The sequence below is a fragment of the Carcharhinus amblyrhynchos genome, chromosome 28, assembly GCF_965287045.1.
Source record: "Carcharhinus amblyrhynchos chromosome 28, sCarAmb.v2.hapA, whole genome shotgun sequence".
Lineage (NCBI taxonomy): Eukaryota > Metazoa > Chordata > Chondrichthyes > Carcharhiniformes > Carcharhinidae > Carcharhinus > Carcharhinus amblyrhynchos.
The window spans coordinates 19,318,243-19,337,437 of NC_137351.1; the positions used below are offsets into that span (position 1 = coordinate 19,318,243).

The 19,195-nt window shown below is 41.6% G+C and overlaps 1 protein-coding gene across 1 annotated transcript in view; it reads right to left on the bottom strand.

Annotated features, from left to right (window-relative positions):
* The window catches only part of LOC145359443 (regulator of G-protein signaling 7-binding protein-like), a 112,567-nt gene continuing 93,372 nt past the window's right edge, over positions 1–19,195 (bottom strand). Inside the window, exons 4-7 of the mRNA XM_080213991.1 lie at positions 11,841–11,971; positions 6,971–7,130; positions 5,939–6,009; positions 1–86 (exon numbers count right to left, since the gene is read on the bottom strand). Of these exons, the coding sequence (XP_080070117.1) occupies positions 1–86; positions 5,939–6,009; positions 6,971–7,130; positions 11,841–11,971 (448 nt within the window). The remainder of the gene's footprint in view (positions 87–5,938; positions 6,010–6,970; positions 7,131–11,840; positions 11,972–19,195) is intronic.

Sequence of the window (19,195 nt, forward strand, 5' to 3'; positions counted from 1 at the left end):
TTATTTCTTTAGACAACATAGTCCGCACTTCCTCCGCTTCCGAATTTTTGGATGTGTGGGTGATGGAGTCAACAAACAGGTTTCATCTGTGGGAAAGAGAGTACGGAATAAGGAATAAATCTAGATTTTAAAAATAAACATCAGTTTTTGGTGAATCATATTTTTAAAAAAGGCTTTCAGATTTTCCAGCTAGGGTGTCTATTGGAGTGCATTTGCGCACATCTGTCCCAAAAATGTGTAGCCAGACAACCAGGTTTGTGTAAACCAAACATAAGTCCCCTCTGAGATATTAGTTCCTTTATTCCCACTTGGATGTACAAGGATTTTGGAATACCTTTCTACATCGGACAACATTACTCTTTTGGGGAAAAACATCAATTTGATACTTCAATGAATAGTGCCATTAAATGGCAAGATCTCAAACTGATTGAGGCCACTTGTTTTATATCAGCATTGCAGAGCCACGGGACCATGTCGCCTGCCTAATATAGGCTGTAAAGTGTTCAGAATTTGAACTAATAGTTTGATTGTCATCAACCTATATTTTTTTTTTATGTCGTTTTATTTCCACTGTGGTATTGCTGTTATGATTTTTTAAAATAAATTTTATTTTCTTTGCATCAAAATTAATTTTTTTGCCATTATGTTTGGAAAATCATGACACAAGTAGTTAGCACTGACGCCTCACAGCGCCAGGGACCCAGGTTCAATTCCCGGCTTGGGTCACTGTCTGTGTGGAGTTTACACATTCTCCCTGTGTCTGCGTGGGTTTCCTCCAGGTGCTCCGGTTTCCTCCTACAGTCCAAAGATGTGCGGGTTAGGTGGATTGGCCATGCTTAAATTGCCCCTTGGTGTCACGGGGACTAGCTAGGGTAAAGGCATGGGGTTAGTGCAAACTCAATGGGCTGAGTGGTGGCCTCCCTAATGTAGGATTCTACAATTCTGAGTCATATTTAGAAGCAATGCCTACATGTTTAAATTAAGTAAAATAGGTATTGTGTTACTTTTTTTCTTCCCCCTCCTCATCAACCACACCCTGGGAATTTTCACACGGATTGAGAAAGAATTTCAGCCGTCAAACAAATTAACATGGGCACAAAGGAATCTGTCAAAATAGCCATCAAAATGTTAGCCAGTTGGGCCCGTGGGCTGACAAATGGCAGATGGAGTTTAATTTAGACAAATGCGAGCTAATGCACTTTGGTAGATTGAACCAGGGCAGGACTTACTCAGTTAATAGTAGGGTGTTGGGGAGAGTTACAGAACAAAGAGATCTAGGTGGAGTCACAGGTGGACAGAGTGGTGAAGGAGGCATTCAGCATGCTTGGTTTCATTGGTCGGAACATTGAATACTACATTGTTGAAGTAGTTCAAGATATTAGTAAAGCCATGCTTAGAATACTGTGTACAGTTCTGTTCACCCTATTATAGAAAGGATATTATTAAACTAGAAAGAATGCAGAAGAGATTTACATGGATGCTACCAGGACTTGATGGTATGAGTTATAAGGATAGGCTGGATAGATTGGGACTTTTTTCTCTGGAGCATAGAAGGCTGAGGGTGATCTTATAGAGGTCTATAAAATAATGAGGGGCATAGGTCAGCTAGTTAGTCAATATCTTTTCCCAAAGGTAGGGGAATCTAAAACTAGAGGGCATAGGTTTTAAGGTGAGAGGGGAGAGATACAAACGGTCCAGAGGGGCAATTGTTTCACACAGAGGGTGGTGAGTGTCTGGAACGAGCTGCCAGAGATTGTAGTAGAGGTGGGTACAATTTTGTCTTTTAAAAAGCGTTTAGACACTTACAGGGGTAAGATGGGTACAGAGGGATATGGGTCAAATGTGGGAAATTGGGACTACCTTAGGAGTTTAAAAAAAAGCGGTACGGACAAGTTGGGCCGAAGGGTCTGTTTTATTGCTGTAAACCTACGTTGCCCACCCATTTAACGACAGTAATTAGCTCAAGGCTAGCATGCATTTTGTGTAAATCTCAGAGAAACTGACATTCTAAGCCTTTTCCAGATAGATACATTCCAAGCATTTTAAGAAACAGATATTTGTAGAACTATGCAATACTGTCATCTGGAGAAGCTATGCAGAAACCTAGGTGAATATTTGCATTGTTGACACTGCCTTTGTGCCTTCAATGCCAATGCAGCAGTTGACCAGTTTAAACATTCACTTCAACAATCTTCACCTAGTGACGTGACTTGGTGGGACTGCAGCTTTCTAAGCAGCATCGAGCCAGCTAAGTCTCCAGTCTGGTTAACAACATAATTCATGTTTGGACAGCAGCCTGCTGTGCTAAATACAATCTCTCAAATTTTCAGTATTACAGCTTTATGTAACTATACAGTGTAGGTTTTGTTTCCATAGAATCATGTAGGATAAAAGGAGGTTATTCATGTCCATTCTGGTTCTCTGAAGGAACTATCCAACTAGCCTAACTCTCCTGCACTTTTTCTAGCTCCACAATCCTTTCTTTTTAAGTATATACCCACTCCTCCTTTTGAAAACTGGTACTGAAACTGCTTCAACCAACTTTTCAAGAAATGCGTTTCTGATCATTATAGTTTCATTTTCTTAAATCTCCCCCTTAATCTTCTCTATGAAGAACAATCCCAGCTTCCCTCATCTCCTCAGATAACCGAAGCCCTTCACTGCAGGTTTCATCTCCTCTGATGCCCTGTTGAAGTTTTTGAATAGTTTAATTGAAAAATGTATGATACAAGACTTATATGAAGGAATTATAACAAAAGAGTGTTATCACCTCTAAATCACACAATACTTGTAATGTGCTAGTAGTTGTATGTAATTATGCCTGTATTCATTAGAAACAGGTTGTGGGGGATGTTGGAGAGAGTAATTGGGTATCACAATTCTGCTTCATGGATTCAACATTTAAAAATAGTCTAACCAATTATGGTAATTAGCACTTCACTGCTTGCATTATAAAATTTACATGTGAAATAGATTTTTGATTTTACATACTTTGTCCACTATACTTTCCTTCTTTGTCAATCACTACTATAGCACTAAAATATATAGTATTGTGCCGAATTCTGATATATTTGGATTCAAAATTAACCATCTTCTGTTAAATTTAAATTCCAATGATACCCATTTAAAACAGCTGGCATATTGTTTTCTATCTCCCCTTTCATTCAATTTTTTAACATTAATCATTTTAAGCCTATATATCTATGCAGATTACTTTATATCAACCTATTATTTACATCTTAACTAACTGCATTGGGGAGAGAGTTTTGTGCTCATCAAGGCGAAGATGTATTATTACTGTTGAAAGATAGGACACATCCATATCCAAGTTGGCAACACTTATTCCCAAATGGGTTATAGAGACTACAGAGTACAATTCCTCATCCTCAGTCTCTTCAGAAACATTGGCATGTCTGGGCTGGTAAATAAATACCTGATTACATCTAGCACAAGCTGCCTCGTCAGTTTTTGTTTTAATAATCCATTCCCCAGGGACCCTTTGCAATCTCGCTCATCGGCGGTCTCATTCTCCAATTCTATCTTGCTCATGGAATACTCTCAGTTTTGAAGTATCACTGTTCCAATGCCATTAGAAGTAAGGGGCAGGGCAGGGCTGGGGGGGTGGGGGGAGGTGGGGGACTGTTTTGGATGCAAAGGGGGAAAGCAAAAACGAGACAAAATTGAGGGAGGAAAATAAAAGTGGAAGAGAAATGTAAGCAAAGTGGAGGGAGGTAAAACAAGTGCGATAAGTAAGAGGTTGGGCGAAAAAGGAAGGTAATTTTAAAAATCAGAAATTTTTGTTTGGCTTAATGCCATGAAGGAGCTTTATTGTATGGAGGAATTCCTTTGAATATTGATGCACTTCTGAGGAATTATGCATCAGAACTTCTGAAATCCTTACTTCCGAAGTCCTTTCTTCTTTTGAGGGAATCGCTAAATATTTTTAAGACACGGGTTGATGGGTTTTTGATAAGCGAGGGGATTAAGGGTTATGGGGAGAGGGCGGGAACGTGGAAATGAGCCATGCCAGATCAGCCATGATCTTATTGAATGGCGGGGCAGGCTCGAAGGGCTGGATGGCCTACTCCTGCTCCTATTTCTTATGTTCTTATGTGGTCTTTACTAGCTGTGTTAGTGATTGTTGCCCATCCTAATTTTCATTGAGAGGTGGTGAGCTGCTGCCTCGACCCAGCACAGACCAAGCGGTATAGGTACACCCACAGTGCTGCTATAGTGGCACAGTGGTTAGCACTGCTGCCTCGCAGCGCCAAGGACCCGGGTTCGATTCCTGGCTTGATCACTGCCTGTGCTGAGTCTGCACGGGTTTCCTCCCACAGTCTGATAGATGTGCTGGTTTGGTGCATTGGCCATGCTAGATTCTCCCTCAGTGTACCCGAACAGGATACTGGAATGTGGCGACTAGGGGATTGTCACAATAACTTCATTGCAGTGTTAATGTAAGCCTACATGTGATACTAATAAAATAAACATTAGACTTAAAGTACATCCAAAATTTTGATTCAGTAACAGTAAATGGATGGCAATTTAGTTCCAATTCAGGATGGTGAAAGGAAGAGATCTTGCAAGTTGTGCTCCTATCCATCTTTACTTACTGCCTTTGTAGAGGTCACGTGTTTGGAAGGTGCTGTCAAAGAATCCTTGCTGTGTTGTTGCAGTGCAAGTTGCAGATGGTACATACTGCTGCCATCATGTGTCAGTGGTGGTGAGGTATCAGTCTAGTGGGCAGCTTTGTCCTGGATGTGTTAAAGCTCCTTGAGTGTTGTTGGAGCCACATTCATCCAGACAAGTGGATAGTGGTTCATCACATTGGAAGACAGTGCTAGAATTTAGAAAATAGCGGATTGACTCAGATGGATTTACAAAAGGGAAATCGTGCTTGACAAATTTACTGGAATTCTTTGAGAATGTAACTAGTAGAGCTGGAGGGGGAGCCTGCGGATGTGATCAATTTGGACTTTCAGAAGGCTTTTGACAAAGTAAGTGATCAGCATGTAAAATTAAAGCAAATGGGACAGAGAGCCTGGTGACTTGCTTCTCCATTGTGGGAAATCTGCTTTACTGGCATTTCAGCACAACATTAGTATGTTAACAAATGGAGATGATTTTAGGATTCTTTGGGCTCCTCGGCACCCAGAGGATCCATGAATGTGAAAATCCATGCGCTATTGCACCATTGTGGGTTTTCCCATTTTCCACACCAATCATCTTTATGCCCAAATAATGTCAAATTATCTTTTGTGTTTTGAATTTGAACCCTGGTGAATCAGGTTGAAATTCCCAAATAATATTTCATTTGCCGACTCCAGGTACCATGCCCAAAGAGGATATTGGTGATCATGGACTTCCATTGGACCAGTCCAATGGTTATGCTTGGCAAAGTACTACAGTGGATTGCCATTGCCTTCTGCAGTGTGACTGAACAGGAATCTCTCCCACTCTTGCTGCCTGTCACCAAGCTTATTAGAAGGGTTCACAGACTGATCATAATCTGTTTGATCCTGTTGTGAATACACCCACGTTACGTATGTGACTTTCATAGCCATCAAGCCCCAAAGTGGGACTTGATGCCAAAGCTCCGGACTCAGAGGAAGGGCACTACCCATTGTTGCCACAAGACCTCCTATTTCATTTTCAACCTTTTTTTATTATTTGATTCGAACCTAGGGCCAAAGATGTTGTAATGCGCTGCGCCACTCAGTTTATATATCCTGTCTTCCTAAAGTTGCATTATAGTATGATCACTGCCTTTAGGAGTTGTGATTTTAAACAGAAGGGAAATATTTCAAGGTGACATGAATATTTTCCTTTGCATCTGTTTAGATAACATGCAAATATAAATTAAACATATTTTTCCAAAGGAACTTTTCAAATGTGCAGTTTTTGCAAGCTTACATACACAAATATATCAAATACATACCCTGTATTTTAAGATATTGTGGTACGGATTCCCTGTGATTTCTCAGAAGGTACCTCATTTCCTGAATGTCACTGAAATAACAATTATAAGAAAGTCTCTCATTTTTTTTGAAGAATCCATCAACATTGTATTGCAAACAATCTACGGGCTCTTCAGTATCAATGATGCACAGCATTTGAGTGGGTGTCTGAAAGCTATTAAACTTTATCATAAATTAATTATCAAACCATTACGTGATTTGAAGATGTAAATTGGAATTCCTGGTTTTCACTTGGATAGTTCTATTCATAGCAGAAATCATGATATTTTCAAAGGTAATCACCATGACAAAACCACAAAGGAGGATGCTGAAGCCATCAACAGTCAAAGATAAAAGAAGTGCCATGATTAAACTGAGCTAAAATAAAATATGGTGATTGTAAAGGCAGATGCCAGTTATTAACACAACATGTGGGGTGGCATGGTGGCACAGTGTTAGCACTGCTGCCTCACAGCACTAGGGACCCAGGTTCAATTCTGGCCTTGGGTGACTGCATTTTCCCTGTGGGTTTTCTCTGGGCGCTTCAGTTTCCTCCCTCAGTTGAAAGATATGCAGTTTAGCTGGATTGGCAGTGGTAAATTGCCACTTAGTGTCCCAAAATATGTAGGTTAGTTAGATTAGAAATGGTAAATTTGTTGGGTTATGGGGATTAGGAGGGGGAAAGGGACTGGGTAAGATACTCTGTCAGAGATTTGATGGTCTGAATGGCCTCCTTCTGCACTGTAGGGATTCTGTGGGTGCTCTGGTTTCCTCCCACAGTCCAAAGATGTACGGGTTAATGATTGGCCCTGCTAAATTACCCCTTAATTAGGGGAATTAGCAAGGTAAATTGCCCCCTGTTACGTCAGGGAGATTATCAGGATAAATACGTGGGGTTACGGGGATAGGGCTTGGTGAGTCAAATGGTGGCCTCCTGCATGGTATGCTTCTATGATTGAGATGTATGAAATATTGTAGTATATTTGCAAAAATGTAAAGTCTAAAGACTTTACCTTTCTGTGGATTCAATTTCCAGTGCTGTATCTAATTGACATGCCAACATGTCCAATTCTTGTGAGGATGATGAACAGGTGGCATCTTCCAGGAATGGGGCCTGAGAATGTTCCTCTTCCCTTTCACAGGTGATTCCAGGAGCTGAACAAATCACTTGTTCTGAAACAGGAGAAATACTCTTTAAAAATTACAGGCTTCAAAAAAGACTCCGGTCGCAGTATGTAATGTTGCTTATGAAAATATTTTTGATGTTTTTAAACCATTTCAAACTAATTATCTCCATTAAAATTAAAGCAAAATACTGCAGATGCTGAAAATGTGAAATAAGAACAGAAAATACTGGAAAAACTCAGCAGGTCTGACAGCATCTGCGGAGAGAGAAACAGTGTTAACACTTTTGAGTCAGTATCTGGATTCTGTGGGCAGCTCAGTGGTTAGCACTGCTGCCTCGCAGCATCAGGGACACGGGTCTGATTCCTGGCTTGGGTCACTGTCTGTGCAAAGTCTGCACGTTCTCCCCGCATCTGCATGGATTTCGTCTGGGTGCTCTGGTTTCCTCCTGCAGTCTGAAAGACACGCTGGTTAGGTGCATTGGCCGTGCTAAATTCTCCCTCAGTGTACTCAAACAGGCACCGGGAGTGCAGTGACTAGGGGATCAACACTGCAGTGAAGTTACTGTGAAAATGGAAACCTTCTTGTGACACTAATAAATAAAGTTTCTGTCTCCACAGATGCTGACAGAACTGCTGAGCTATTCCAGCATTTTCAGTTTTAATTTCTTAATTTACTTATTCATTTTAGTATTCTCTGTTAAACATCTAATTTATTCACTATATCTCACTGCATTTTTCTAGCAACATTTGTTATCTGTGGGCGTACATATACACTTCTCCATCTTATGAAGCTATACTCAATGCTCTATCATCAACAGATCTGCTTCGACATTCCATCATTCCCAATCCTAGGTGAGGATGATTTTAGCAATGGTTCAAGTGTAATTTCTTAAGGGATAATGATCCCCCACATATCAGCATATCACCAAGCTCACCCTTCAACTTTAGATTCTGCTTGCAATGTTAGGATTTAATAAGTACTTGGCTGTATTCACAAGATCAAAAAGTAACCTATTTTTCGCGTAACTATATTTGCACACAAACCAAGGCGTTCAGCAGCATTAACTTAAAACTGGCACAGATACTAATGATGGCCACAGTCTTTGACTATTTTTGTTCTTTTACTCACACCTCTCATTTATCCCAATACCTTATTCCATGTCAAAAAATACTGGAAAATCCAGCATGTTTGATAGCATCTATGGAGAACCAATTTTTTGAAATTTGGATGACCCTTCGTCTGAGATGTTCCAGCATTTTCTGTTTGTCTCCGATTCCAGCATCTGCAATGATTTGCTTTTACCTCATTTCCAGGTTTGCTCCTTTTCCAAAACAACATGCCTCATCAACTTTTCATTCCTGTCCGTTTTCACATCATGTCCTTTATTTTATCCCTTTCACTTTGCTGTGGTTCAGTAATTCAGGATGCAGGAGGAACCGACATCTGCTCCAAACAGCGCTCATTAGCAAACATGACTTTGAAACCAAAACTCTATAATTTATTTTCAGCATATAGTCATTTATTTTTTGTTCTAAATATATTCCTCTCATTGTCTGTAACTAGGGATTATCCCTCACTCTTCTATTCTTCCTTGATTGGCTTGCAAAGCATTAAGCCTCCCATCCCATTTAATTCTCATACATGTCACTCAATGGCCAGATCTAAATTTGGGCTGTTGCTAACCCGGGAGATGTTTGCTGCATGCTTGCATTCTTGCTTCTTCACCCGGCTACCCCCATGTCAGCCTGTCCACTAATATTGTCATCTTCTGAATGACTGACTAATAAATCACGGTGAGAAGTCTCAGAACACCAGGTTGAAGTCCAACAGGTTTATCTGGTAGCACAAGCTGTCAAGAGTGTGGCTCCTTCTTCAGGTGAGCTGATTCTTATTGTACCCACCCCAATCCAATGCCAGCATCTCCACATAATAAATAATGCATGGTTTGATACTCTTCATGTATCAATTTGAATTATTTTTGCAGACCACTGAATTTCTCGCTATAAATACTTGTGTTTAACACCTATTGCTCTTTGCTTGCTTTTATGTTACATGATCACCAGAATCACTATTGTAAACTATATTAAGATTTTTTTTATACTGTTCTCTACTTTTTATTTCTTTTTATCTATGTTTATTTTTCTTCCGCCCCCCCCCCCCACCCCCCACTCTTTGTTCCTTCTTTATCCACACACATCTTCATCTGTCACAGTTTAACTTCTGATTTCAGCTTCTCTGTTTGGCCGTTCCCACCCTTTATTGTCTCCGTGGACTGCCGTTAGCAGCCTTTCCCCTGGTTTCTGTGGCTATGACTCATCCTTTATTCCCTCACCCGACAGTATAAACATCTCCCACTTCCTATGCCTTTTAGCTTTGACAAAGGGTCATCTAGATTGGAAACGTCAGTTCTTTTCTCTCCTTATAGGTGCTGCCAGACCTGCTGAGATGTTTCAGCATTTTCTCTTCTTAACTTTATTAAGAACAGAACATGGGCACAACTGTAGTCCTGTAACTTACATTCACCTGTGTTGTCTGACCTCTGACTTCTTCATATACAGAAAATTCAAATAGTTTCATGTGCCAAAATAAAAGCTGTACAACATGTAAGTTCCTATTCTACAGAAAGTCCAAGGCTCACAAGCACCAAAAATCTTTGGATGCCTCAACACTAACTATAGCTGTTTAAAGTTATTTTGTTTTTAGTCATTCATGGGACATGAGCATTGCAGACTGGCCAGCATTTATTGCCCATACCTAGTTGCTCTTGGAAGATAATTGAGAGTCAACTACATTGTTATAACTCTGTGGTATGCACATGTAGGCCAGACCAGGTAAGGACAGCAGATTTCCTTTCCTAAAGGACATTAGTGAACGTGGTGGGTTTTTCTGACAATCAATAGTGTGTTCATGATCATCAGTAAATTCTTAAATCCAGATATTTAAATTCACAGAATTAGACTCCTGGCTGTGACTCCCAACTGGACAAGAAAAAGTTGCTCCCTCATTGGTCTAGATCTACCAGTCAGAGAGCAGCCTTTGCCAGTAATGAAAAATGCTGGAAATCTGAAATAAATTTTTGGAAACTCTGTGTTCTGACGAAGAGTCAGCACGACCCCAAAAGTCAACCTCTCCCAGTTCTCCAAACCTGCAAGGTTTGGAGCTGACACTGGAATCCCCTTTTCCCAAAAGTGGTCTGCCTTTACATGTCTGGGTAGTTAGCTGCACTTTCCTATTTGCATAGGAAAAAAATGAAATTGAAGCAGATATTTGGATTAAGGGTTTGTTCTGCCCACTCTGCACATTGGCTTTTGAACATGCTCCAATTATTTAAATTCTTAAATAAAGTTATTCTTTTCTGAGCATTACAGATGTGTTAAGTCTAAGCTTAACACAGGATGAGACCATTTCTAATAACTGCAGTAAAACAAATTGTTGCAATGCTTTCACCTTTGCAAGTTAATATTCTTTGTATTGAAGGAGTTTTAGTTTAAATCTCTTACTGTAACAAGCCTCACTTATAATCTATTACATTCCTGCTCCAACCCACTTTGTAAATGAACTTCCCATCCCAATCCACAAATGTCTTCTTTGGCACAAGATATGATGTCTGGCCTCTTCTCAATAATACCCCTGAAATGATTACTGGTAAAAAGATAAAGTTGCCATAGTCCCAGATGACTATAGGCTGCTCTTCCCTTTGAGGGTGGGAGCTGACTGGTGGTGACTTAACCTGAGGGTCACCACACCTCAGGCAAGGGGGAAGATTGAGAAAGCGGGACCTTCATGAATAACCGCTGCTGATATGGGAATTGAATCTGCACTGTTGCTGTCGCTACGCATCACTAACCAGCCACCAGCCAACTGAGCTAAACCGATAGTAAAATACTATCGAATACCTTCCCTCAGGAATTCTCTCAGTTAATTTTTGCTCCCACCAGCTGCAAGTCAAATACATTAAACATTTTTATAACAATCACCTTGTCCACACCCTGTGCTCCTTCCTGCTTCCTGTCATGCTCTTTATGCGCCCAAATTAAAAATCAACACATAAACCAGATTTCACTCAAGGTTACAAAGCTTTAGGTGTAAAATTATTTCAATTTACAGTCAAAGGATCATAGAAATGTTTATATTTCTAAGATCAAATATTAATTTGCTTTACCATTTTAAATTACACTCAATTAAAAATAAAATTCCTTCCCATGTTGCTATAACTTGTCAAATCAAATCAGAATTCTTTTTGTGAAGAAAATTGGTAGAATAACACTAACTGCTGCTGGCATCTTTCAAGGATGCCCTATTCTTTACACCATGATGCTGTGCTCACTTTACAAAAACTGAAACAGCAACCTATAATGGCAGATTTTGCCTTGACATTTTATCAAGTCTGCTGCAGTTTGACTAAATCCAATTCCTGTCAAAACCAACTCCTTCCTCAAACCTGTGGAGGGTTCCACTGTAGGAGTATCTAATCGAGGGGATCCAAACCTTCAGTAATGTTTTCTGTGGCCACTCTTTTTAAGATAAGCTGTATTGTGAAGCCTTTAGTCTCCGTACTGATTTGAGCCACAGAATCAATACAGATAGTCTCCTTATTCATATGATGTAGCCAGTAGTATATCTTTGCAATGCTTTTCTAGTGTACTAAAGTCTGTTTCCAAACAGCAGTTAAATATATTTCTACACATCTTCACAATCAGTTTGCAATTTAATGAATTTTCGATATGTAAGAATGTCAGTAAATTCAAAAAGTACCTGTTTTTCGAAGTTGAAAAGATTCCATTAAGTATGCTGATTTAAGCATTTCAGTTATAAACATCTCCAGACACCCATAAAACAGGATATGAAGTCTGCAGATGCTCAGCTGCAAATTTTCATCTTCAAGGCTATAGGAATTTCGGCACAGAAAAAAGTAACTATTAAATCAAAAATGCATTCTTTGTATGGTTTTTGTCATGCTTCCCCACCCCACCCCACCCCGACATGTATTTTAAATAATTTGTGGGCCATGAGCATTACTGGCTGGCCAGCATTTATTGCCCATTCCTAGTTGCCCTTGTTCAGGGAGCAGTGAGAGTCAATCTCATTGCTGTGGCTCCAGGGTCACATGTAGGCCAAACCAGGTAAGGACGGCAGATTTACTTCCCTAAAGGATATTAGCGAACCAGATATTTCGACAATGGTTTCATGGTCATCAGTAGGTTCTTAGTTCCAGATATCTTTTGCTGAATTCAAATTCCACCATCTACAGTGGCGGGGTTCAAACCCGGGTCCCCAGAGTTTCTGGATTAATAGTCTAGCGATTACACCACTAGGCCATCACTGCCTCCTTTTCAAACAATACATATTGTACATAAATTTTTTATTGATAACTGTTAAAACGGAAATGCTGAACTATAATTTTTTACACATGCAGGATTTGAAAATTCTATTACCATTTGCAAAACAGCTGTAGCACCAAATGTTGGGGGGGAGGGAGGGGGGATTATCATTGCACATCCAAAATGGATGAAAAGTGAGCATTTGAGTCTGTGACATTTGTCCAATGCCTTGATCACAAGTGGCTGCAGCCATTGAGGTTTGGTCTCTGTGGGATCAAGGTGATGAATCATGGGAATTTTTTAAAAAACTTATTTATGGGATGTGGGCATTGTTGCTAGGCCAGCATTTACTGCCTAACCCAAATTGCCCCAGCTTCTTAGGCCATTTCAGAGGGTGGTAAATGAAGGCCATGGAGGACAGACTTGGTGAGAATGTTTGATTTCACTCCCTAAAGGAGCATTAATGAACCAGATGAATTTTTACAACAATCCGCAATGCCTATTTGATCATTAGACTTGTAATTCCAGATTTTAGTTGGCGGCATGGTGGCACAGTGGTCAGCACTGCTGCCTCACAGCACCAGGGTTCAATTTTTGGCTTTGGGTGACTGCAAACTCCACATTCTCCCCATGTCTGCGTGAGTTTCCTCCAGGTGCTCCAGTTTCCTCCCACAGTCCAAAGATGTGTGGGTTAGGTATATTGGCCATGCTAAACTGTTCCTTAGTGTCTCCAGATGTGTAGGTTAGGGGGATTAGTGGGGTAAATATGTGGGGTTCCAGTGATAGAGCCTGGATGGGATGCTCTGTCAGAGAGTAGCCACAGATTCAATGGGCTGAATGGTCTCCTTCTGTACTGTAGGGGTTCTATGAATTCAAATTTCACTACCTATAATGATATTATTTGAACCCAGGTCCTCAGGGCATTGTGCTGGGCCTGTGGGTTACTAGTACCAGTGACAATATTAAACCATCATATCCATTAAGTAGGAAAAGCTTATTTATTTTGGTAGGACAAAAATTGACTATTGCATGGACCAGGCCAACGGATGAGACCAGTTGGGAGGGGAGGAGGGTACAAAATTGGGCCAGCAAAATATTGAAGGATTTCTGTGGGGCTGGGAGGAGTAGATTAAAGCTTTATCCATTCGGACCCATAAATTACAAATCTGAGCCCCGTAACCAGCCCGAGTCCCTGATCTGCATACGTAAACCAGGATGTTGTCTGGTATGAGGAGAGATTGAATAAACTGGGATTGTTCTCCCTGGAAAGACAGAGACTGAGGGGTGACCTAAGAGAAGTTTAGAAAATTATGAAAGGTATAGACAGAGTGAACAGTTGGAAGCTTTTCCCCAGGGCAGAAATGACGATTACAAGAGGGCACAATTTCAAGATAAGGGGGTAAAGGTTCAGTGGAGATGTGCGGGTGAAGTTTTTTTACACAAAGGGTGGCGGTGGCCTGGAATGCACTGCCAAGTGAGATGGTTGAGGCAGTTACATTAGCCACATTTAAGACTTATCTTGATAAGCATATGAACAGGCAGGGAATAGAGGGGTACAAACAGTTGGTTTAGATAGGTAAACGTGATCGTACAGGCTTGGAGGGCCGAAGGGTCTGTTCCTGTGCTGTACTCTTCTTTGTAAAAAGTCTGACAACACCAGGTTTCAGTCCAACCGATTTATTTGATAGTAAACTCACTAGCTTTCGGGTTAGCCCCTTCGTCAGGTGACGAAGGGGCTAACGCGAAAGCTAGTGAGTTTACTATCAAATAAATCGGTTGGACTGAAACCTGGTGTTGTCAGACTTTTTACTGTGTTTACCCCAGTCCAACGGCAGCATATCCACATCATGACTGTTCTTTGTAAACAATCTTGCCTATTTTAGGCAGGTGCCATTTAATGGGCAACCTAAAAATTGAACCAGATCGGCCTAAACGAAAGCACTAACATTTTTTCTTGCTCATTTTCCTGTTTTACAGACAGAACTCCGACGGCCAGCAGTTGAAAATCGCCCTGTGTGTATTTTAGCTTTTTTTAATGCCAATCACATCAATATATTAATTTGGTTTCTGGATCGTTTAGAAGACAATGCCATTGTTTTATGTTTTACCCGGTGGATATAATCTATTGTTCTGATAATTTTTTTACATGGTTTAAATGTGAGAAAGCGCTAGAGACATGGGAAGATGGATTATGTGCCTTTATCCATAATGTCCTACATAGTTTCAATTTCAAGGTTCAGTGTCCTTTTTTGGGTCAGCTGATTTGTGGCGTATTGTGCTGATTTGTTGCAGTTCATTGTTGACACATTGTTGAAATGTAGAACTTGAGACCCAGCAGTAACAAATTAGGTCCTAGGCAATGATTTCCCTTATTCCTGTTTGAGATTAGTCCAGGATTGTGAGCAAAGTCCTGGGGGCGATTTTCCCAAAAGAAATATAAGTGCACATTTTTTGGGCATACTTAGTGGAATGGGATTTCCAGCTCTTTGTGCTTTACAGAGTCTGCTGGGGGAGTCACGCTGTGGGGTGGGGGGGCCTCATGCCACCCAAGAGGCTGGCACCAGTGTGATGAGTGGGCCACTGCGCACTCGCCGATCTGTCACTAGGGAGACTGGTGCATGTGCACTGCCCCCTCACCCCCATTACCAGCCTCCCAATTGCCCTTCTCCCTCCCACCTCCACCAATCCCTAATACAGAGTGCACAGTGGTCCCAACCCACTAGGCCCCACTCCTCAAGCCTTGGCACTGCCAGGTGCCCAGTGGGCAGCACCAGGGTGCCCAGCTGGCACTGCCCAAGGGACACACTCATGCCCTCAACTTCCTAGGGGCCTCAATGGCCTCAGTCCCCACCAGTGAGGTGATCACACCTGGTCCCTGTTGACGGGGACTAGCTTTAATATCCGTTGGTGGGACCTTTCCTGGGGAGATGTGGGGGGAGACAATAGCTAGCCATGACACTGTCCTTGCTAATGATATTAGTAATTGACGTTTCCATGGTAATCAGTCTCTCTTCTGCTGATTTCTGGCTGATGCTATTGAAGAAAAAAGGGTCTGGGAAAGTTGAGATCAGCTGGATGGCAGTTGTGATTCCTGCTACTGTCACCCCACTGATGTTTCCTGGCCCACTGCCATTCACGAGCTGCAAAATTGCACCCCAAGTCTTGCAATTGTAAAAGGAGACATTTAACATGCGCTTAAAACTCACTGGCATTGATCCATTACAGCATACTTTAAGAATGTCTGTTTTGAGGATTTGACCGGCTCCACAGTACCCATCTCATTGACCTGTGGATCCCATTCCACCAGCTGCTGCTCTGTTTATTCACTCACCTTGCAAAGTTTTTTTTTTATTTGTTCATGGGATGCAGGCATCGCAGCTAGACCAGCATTTCTGCAAAAGGTGGCGGTGAGCCACTTTCTTGAACCGCTGCAGTCTGTGCGTTGTAGGAACACTCAGTGCGGCAAAGGAGAAATGGCGATATAGTTCCAAGTCAAGATGGTGTGTCACTTGGAGAGGAACCGGCAGGTGGTGGTATTTTGAGACACCTGCTACCTCTGCCCTTCCAGGTTGTAGGGATCACTGGTTTGGAAGATGTTGTTAAAGGAATCTTGGTGGGTTGTGAGAGGGCATCTTGTAGATGGTACACACTGCTGCCACTGCACGTCAGTGTTGGAGGGGGTGAATGTTCAAGCTGATGGATGGGCAGTCGTTCAAGCAGGCTGTTTGTCCTGGATGGTATCAGGTTTCTTGCTGGAGCTGTCCCCATCCAAGCAAGTGGAGAGCATTCCATTACAATCCAGCGTTACTTGCCTCAGAATTCCCAGTCTCTGACCCGTGCTTGCAGCAATATATTTATATGGCTGGTCCTGCTCAGTTTCTGTGGTAGCCCCCAGGACATTGATCATGGGAGATTCAGTGATCGCAATGCCATTGATTGCTAAGGGGAGATGGTTAGATTCTCTCTTGTTGGAGCTGGTCATTGCCTGGAACTTCCATGGTAAGAATGTTACTTGTGAGTGCTCAGAGACATGGGATGGAATTTTCTTGTCTCACTCGCCACAAGAATTGCAGCCGGCGGGACATGGACCATGCAAAGGTCTGTTGACCTTAGGTGGGATTTTCCAACCTTGGGGCTAGTGCAGCCAGAAAATCCTGCCATAAAATCCTACCTACAGTGGAGAAGGAGGTCATTCAGTCCATCAAGTCTGAACTGACTCTCCAAAAGAGCATCTTAGAAATCACAGAAACCCTACAGTACAGAAAGAGGCCATTTGGCCCATCGAGTCTGCACCGAACACAATCCCACCCAAGGCCTATCTCCATATTTTACTCACTAATCCTCTAACCTATGCATCTATGGTCAATTTAGCATGGCCAATCAACTTAACCTGCACATCTTTGGACTGTGGGAGGAAGCTGGAGCACCCAGAGGAAACCCACGCAGACACAAGGAGAATGTGCAAACTCCACACAGAGTGACCCAAGCCGGGAATCGAACCCAGGTCCCTGGAGCTGTGAAGCAGCAGTGCTAACTACTGTGCTACCATGCCGCCCATACTTATCCAGGCCCACTATCTCCTGCCCTGTCCCTGTAAATTATAAATGTATATTTTATGTATAGGCAATGATTTAAAAGGAAATATTTTGGGCTTGTTTAGAAAGTAGTATCATTTTCCACACTACTTTTATAGTGTATCTGGAAGATGCAGTTTTAATATTGTTGGTTTTGTTTGCTTTCATTGTAACACCATTGGGACAAGAACATACTGTCACATCTCAGCAAAATTTATTCCTTTGTCTTGTTTTCTACCTCTTCATATTCTAACATGTTAGCTAATTAACAAGTTAACACCTCAGCAAATCCTAATAACAGTTCTTTGTTTACAATATCCCCTGGCATTACATGTCTTCTTTCTACAATTAACTATTCAGCATATCCAACCAGCTGAAATAACTGGCATGGTACAGTGTGTGCAGTTCCCAGTTTCTGAAGGTGCAATAATTCTTCTCAGCAAAAACAACATTTACTTTACGTTCCAGTGTCCACCTATGAATTGAGACAAAATGTATTTTCAGTCATATTTTGTATCAAAATAGGGTTGCTACATGATAAGTGTTATATTTGTAAGTTTTTATATGCCAGAAATATTTATTCCTACTTGATACTTTATTGAAATGTGTCTTAATTTTTAGAAGGATAATTTCCAAATTTAGAATCATTCATGCTCATTTATCTACTTCTTAAACAACTTTTTACTTTATTTCCTGAAGATCTCACTCCACAATTAACAGCACGTTGCTAACAGCGCTCAAAAAGATATGAGCTTTTTCAGTCTCTGGCTAGCTTTGAGAATACATAGCGTGCATCCTCAGAAAGATAGTTAAATCTAAATAGAGGCACATAGTGATGCGACTGGCTGGGGAGGATATCAGGGATAATTCAAAGGTTTAGATCAGAAAAGAAATAAATAACCTGTATTCCAAAGAAAGACCTACTACGCTCTTTTTTTTTAAAAATTCATTCGTGGGGCAGCACAATGACACAGTGGTTAGCGCTGCTGCCTCACAGTGCCAGGGACCTGGGTTTGACTGTGGCTTTGGATCACTGCCTGTGTGGAGTTTGCACATTCTCCTTGGGTGTTCCGGTTTCCTCCCACACTCCGAAGATGTGTAGGTTAGTTGGATTTGCCCTGGGAAGTGTGTGGGGTTATGGGGCAAGGCAGGCCTAGGTAAAATGCTCTTTCAAAGAGTCAATGCAGTCTCGACCGCCACCTTCTGCATTGTAGGGATTCTATGGTGCTATATGGTTGTCACTGTAGTGGGATGTCAGCATTTGTTGCCAATCCTTGGTTGTCCCTTGACTGAGTGGCTTGGTGTGCCATTTCAGAGGATCTGGAGACCAGGTTAGCACACTAAGGGGCATTAGTGAACCAGCTGGATTATTACAACAATGGTTTTTTGATCATTGGACTCTTCCAGGTCTTTTACTAAGTTCTAATTTCACCAGCTGTAGTGGGATTTGAACCCATGGTCCCCAGAGTTTATCCTGGGTCTGTAGATTACTAATCCAGTGATAATACCACTACTCCACCACTTCCCCAAATAGTTATGAGTTTGGGTGCAATAGCACACAGGTCCTGGAATTAGAGACAGGACATTTGGATTTTTAACCTAAACTCGAACAGAGGAATTATTACTAACAAAAGCACCAAACAGCTGTTCCTTCTGCCCAGAAACCCGGACTAAGTACTACCCACTTCAGAATAAGCTTGGGAAGAAACATAAATGTTTTGCTTTGCTTTGCCCAAAGGCATGGCTTAGGATCACTATCTGCTGATGCCACATCCTGAGCCAATTTTTGCCATTACCTTCGTCTCTCAGGCAAGACCCAAGTCTACCTCGGCCAGAATGGGAATCGAACCCACACTGCTGGTGTCATTCTCAACTGCATCTCAACCAACTAATCTAACCTCCCCTGACCCCCAAAATATAGATACGGAGTAGGAAAGAAATGCATCAGTTTCAGGTCTTGTTTATCGTGCTCCGTGACAATGAAATTGCAGGATAACCGGATATTTACCGATGGAGGGTTCAGCGTTTCAGGAGGAGCTTCTTCATCCAAAGAGTCGTGGATTAGTGGAATTCCTGCCCAGTGATGCAGTTGAGGTTACTTCACTGAATGTTTTTAAGGCAAGGACAGATAAATTTTTGAACAGTGAAAGAATTAAGGGTTATGGTGAGCGGGCAGGTCAGTGGAGCTGAGTCCACAAAAAGATTAGCCATGATT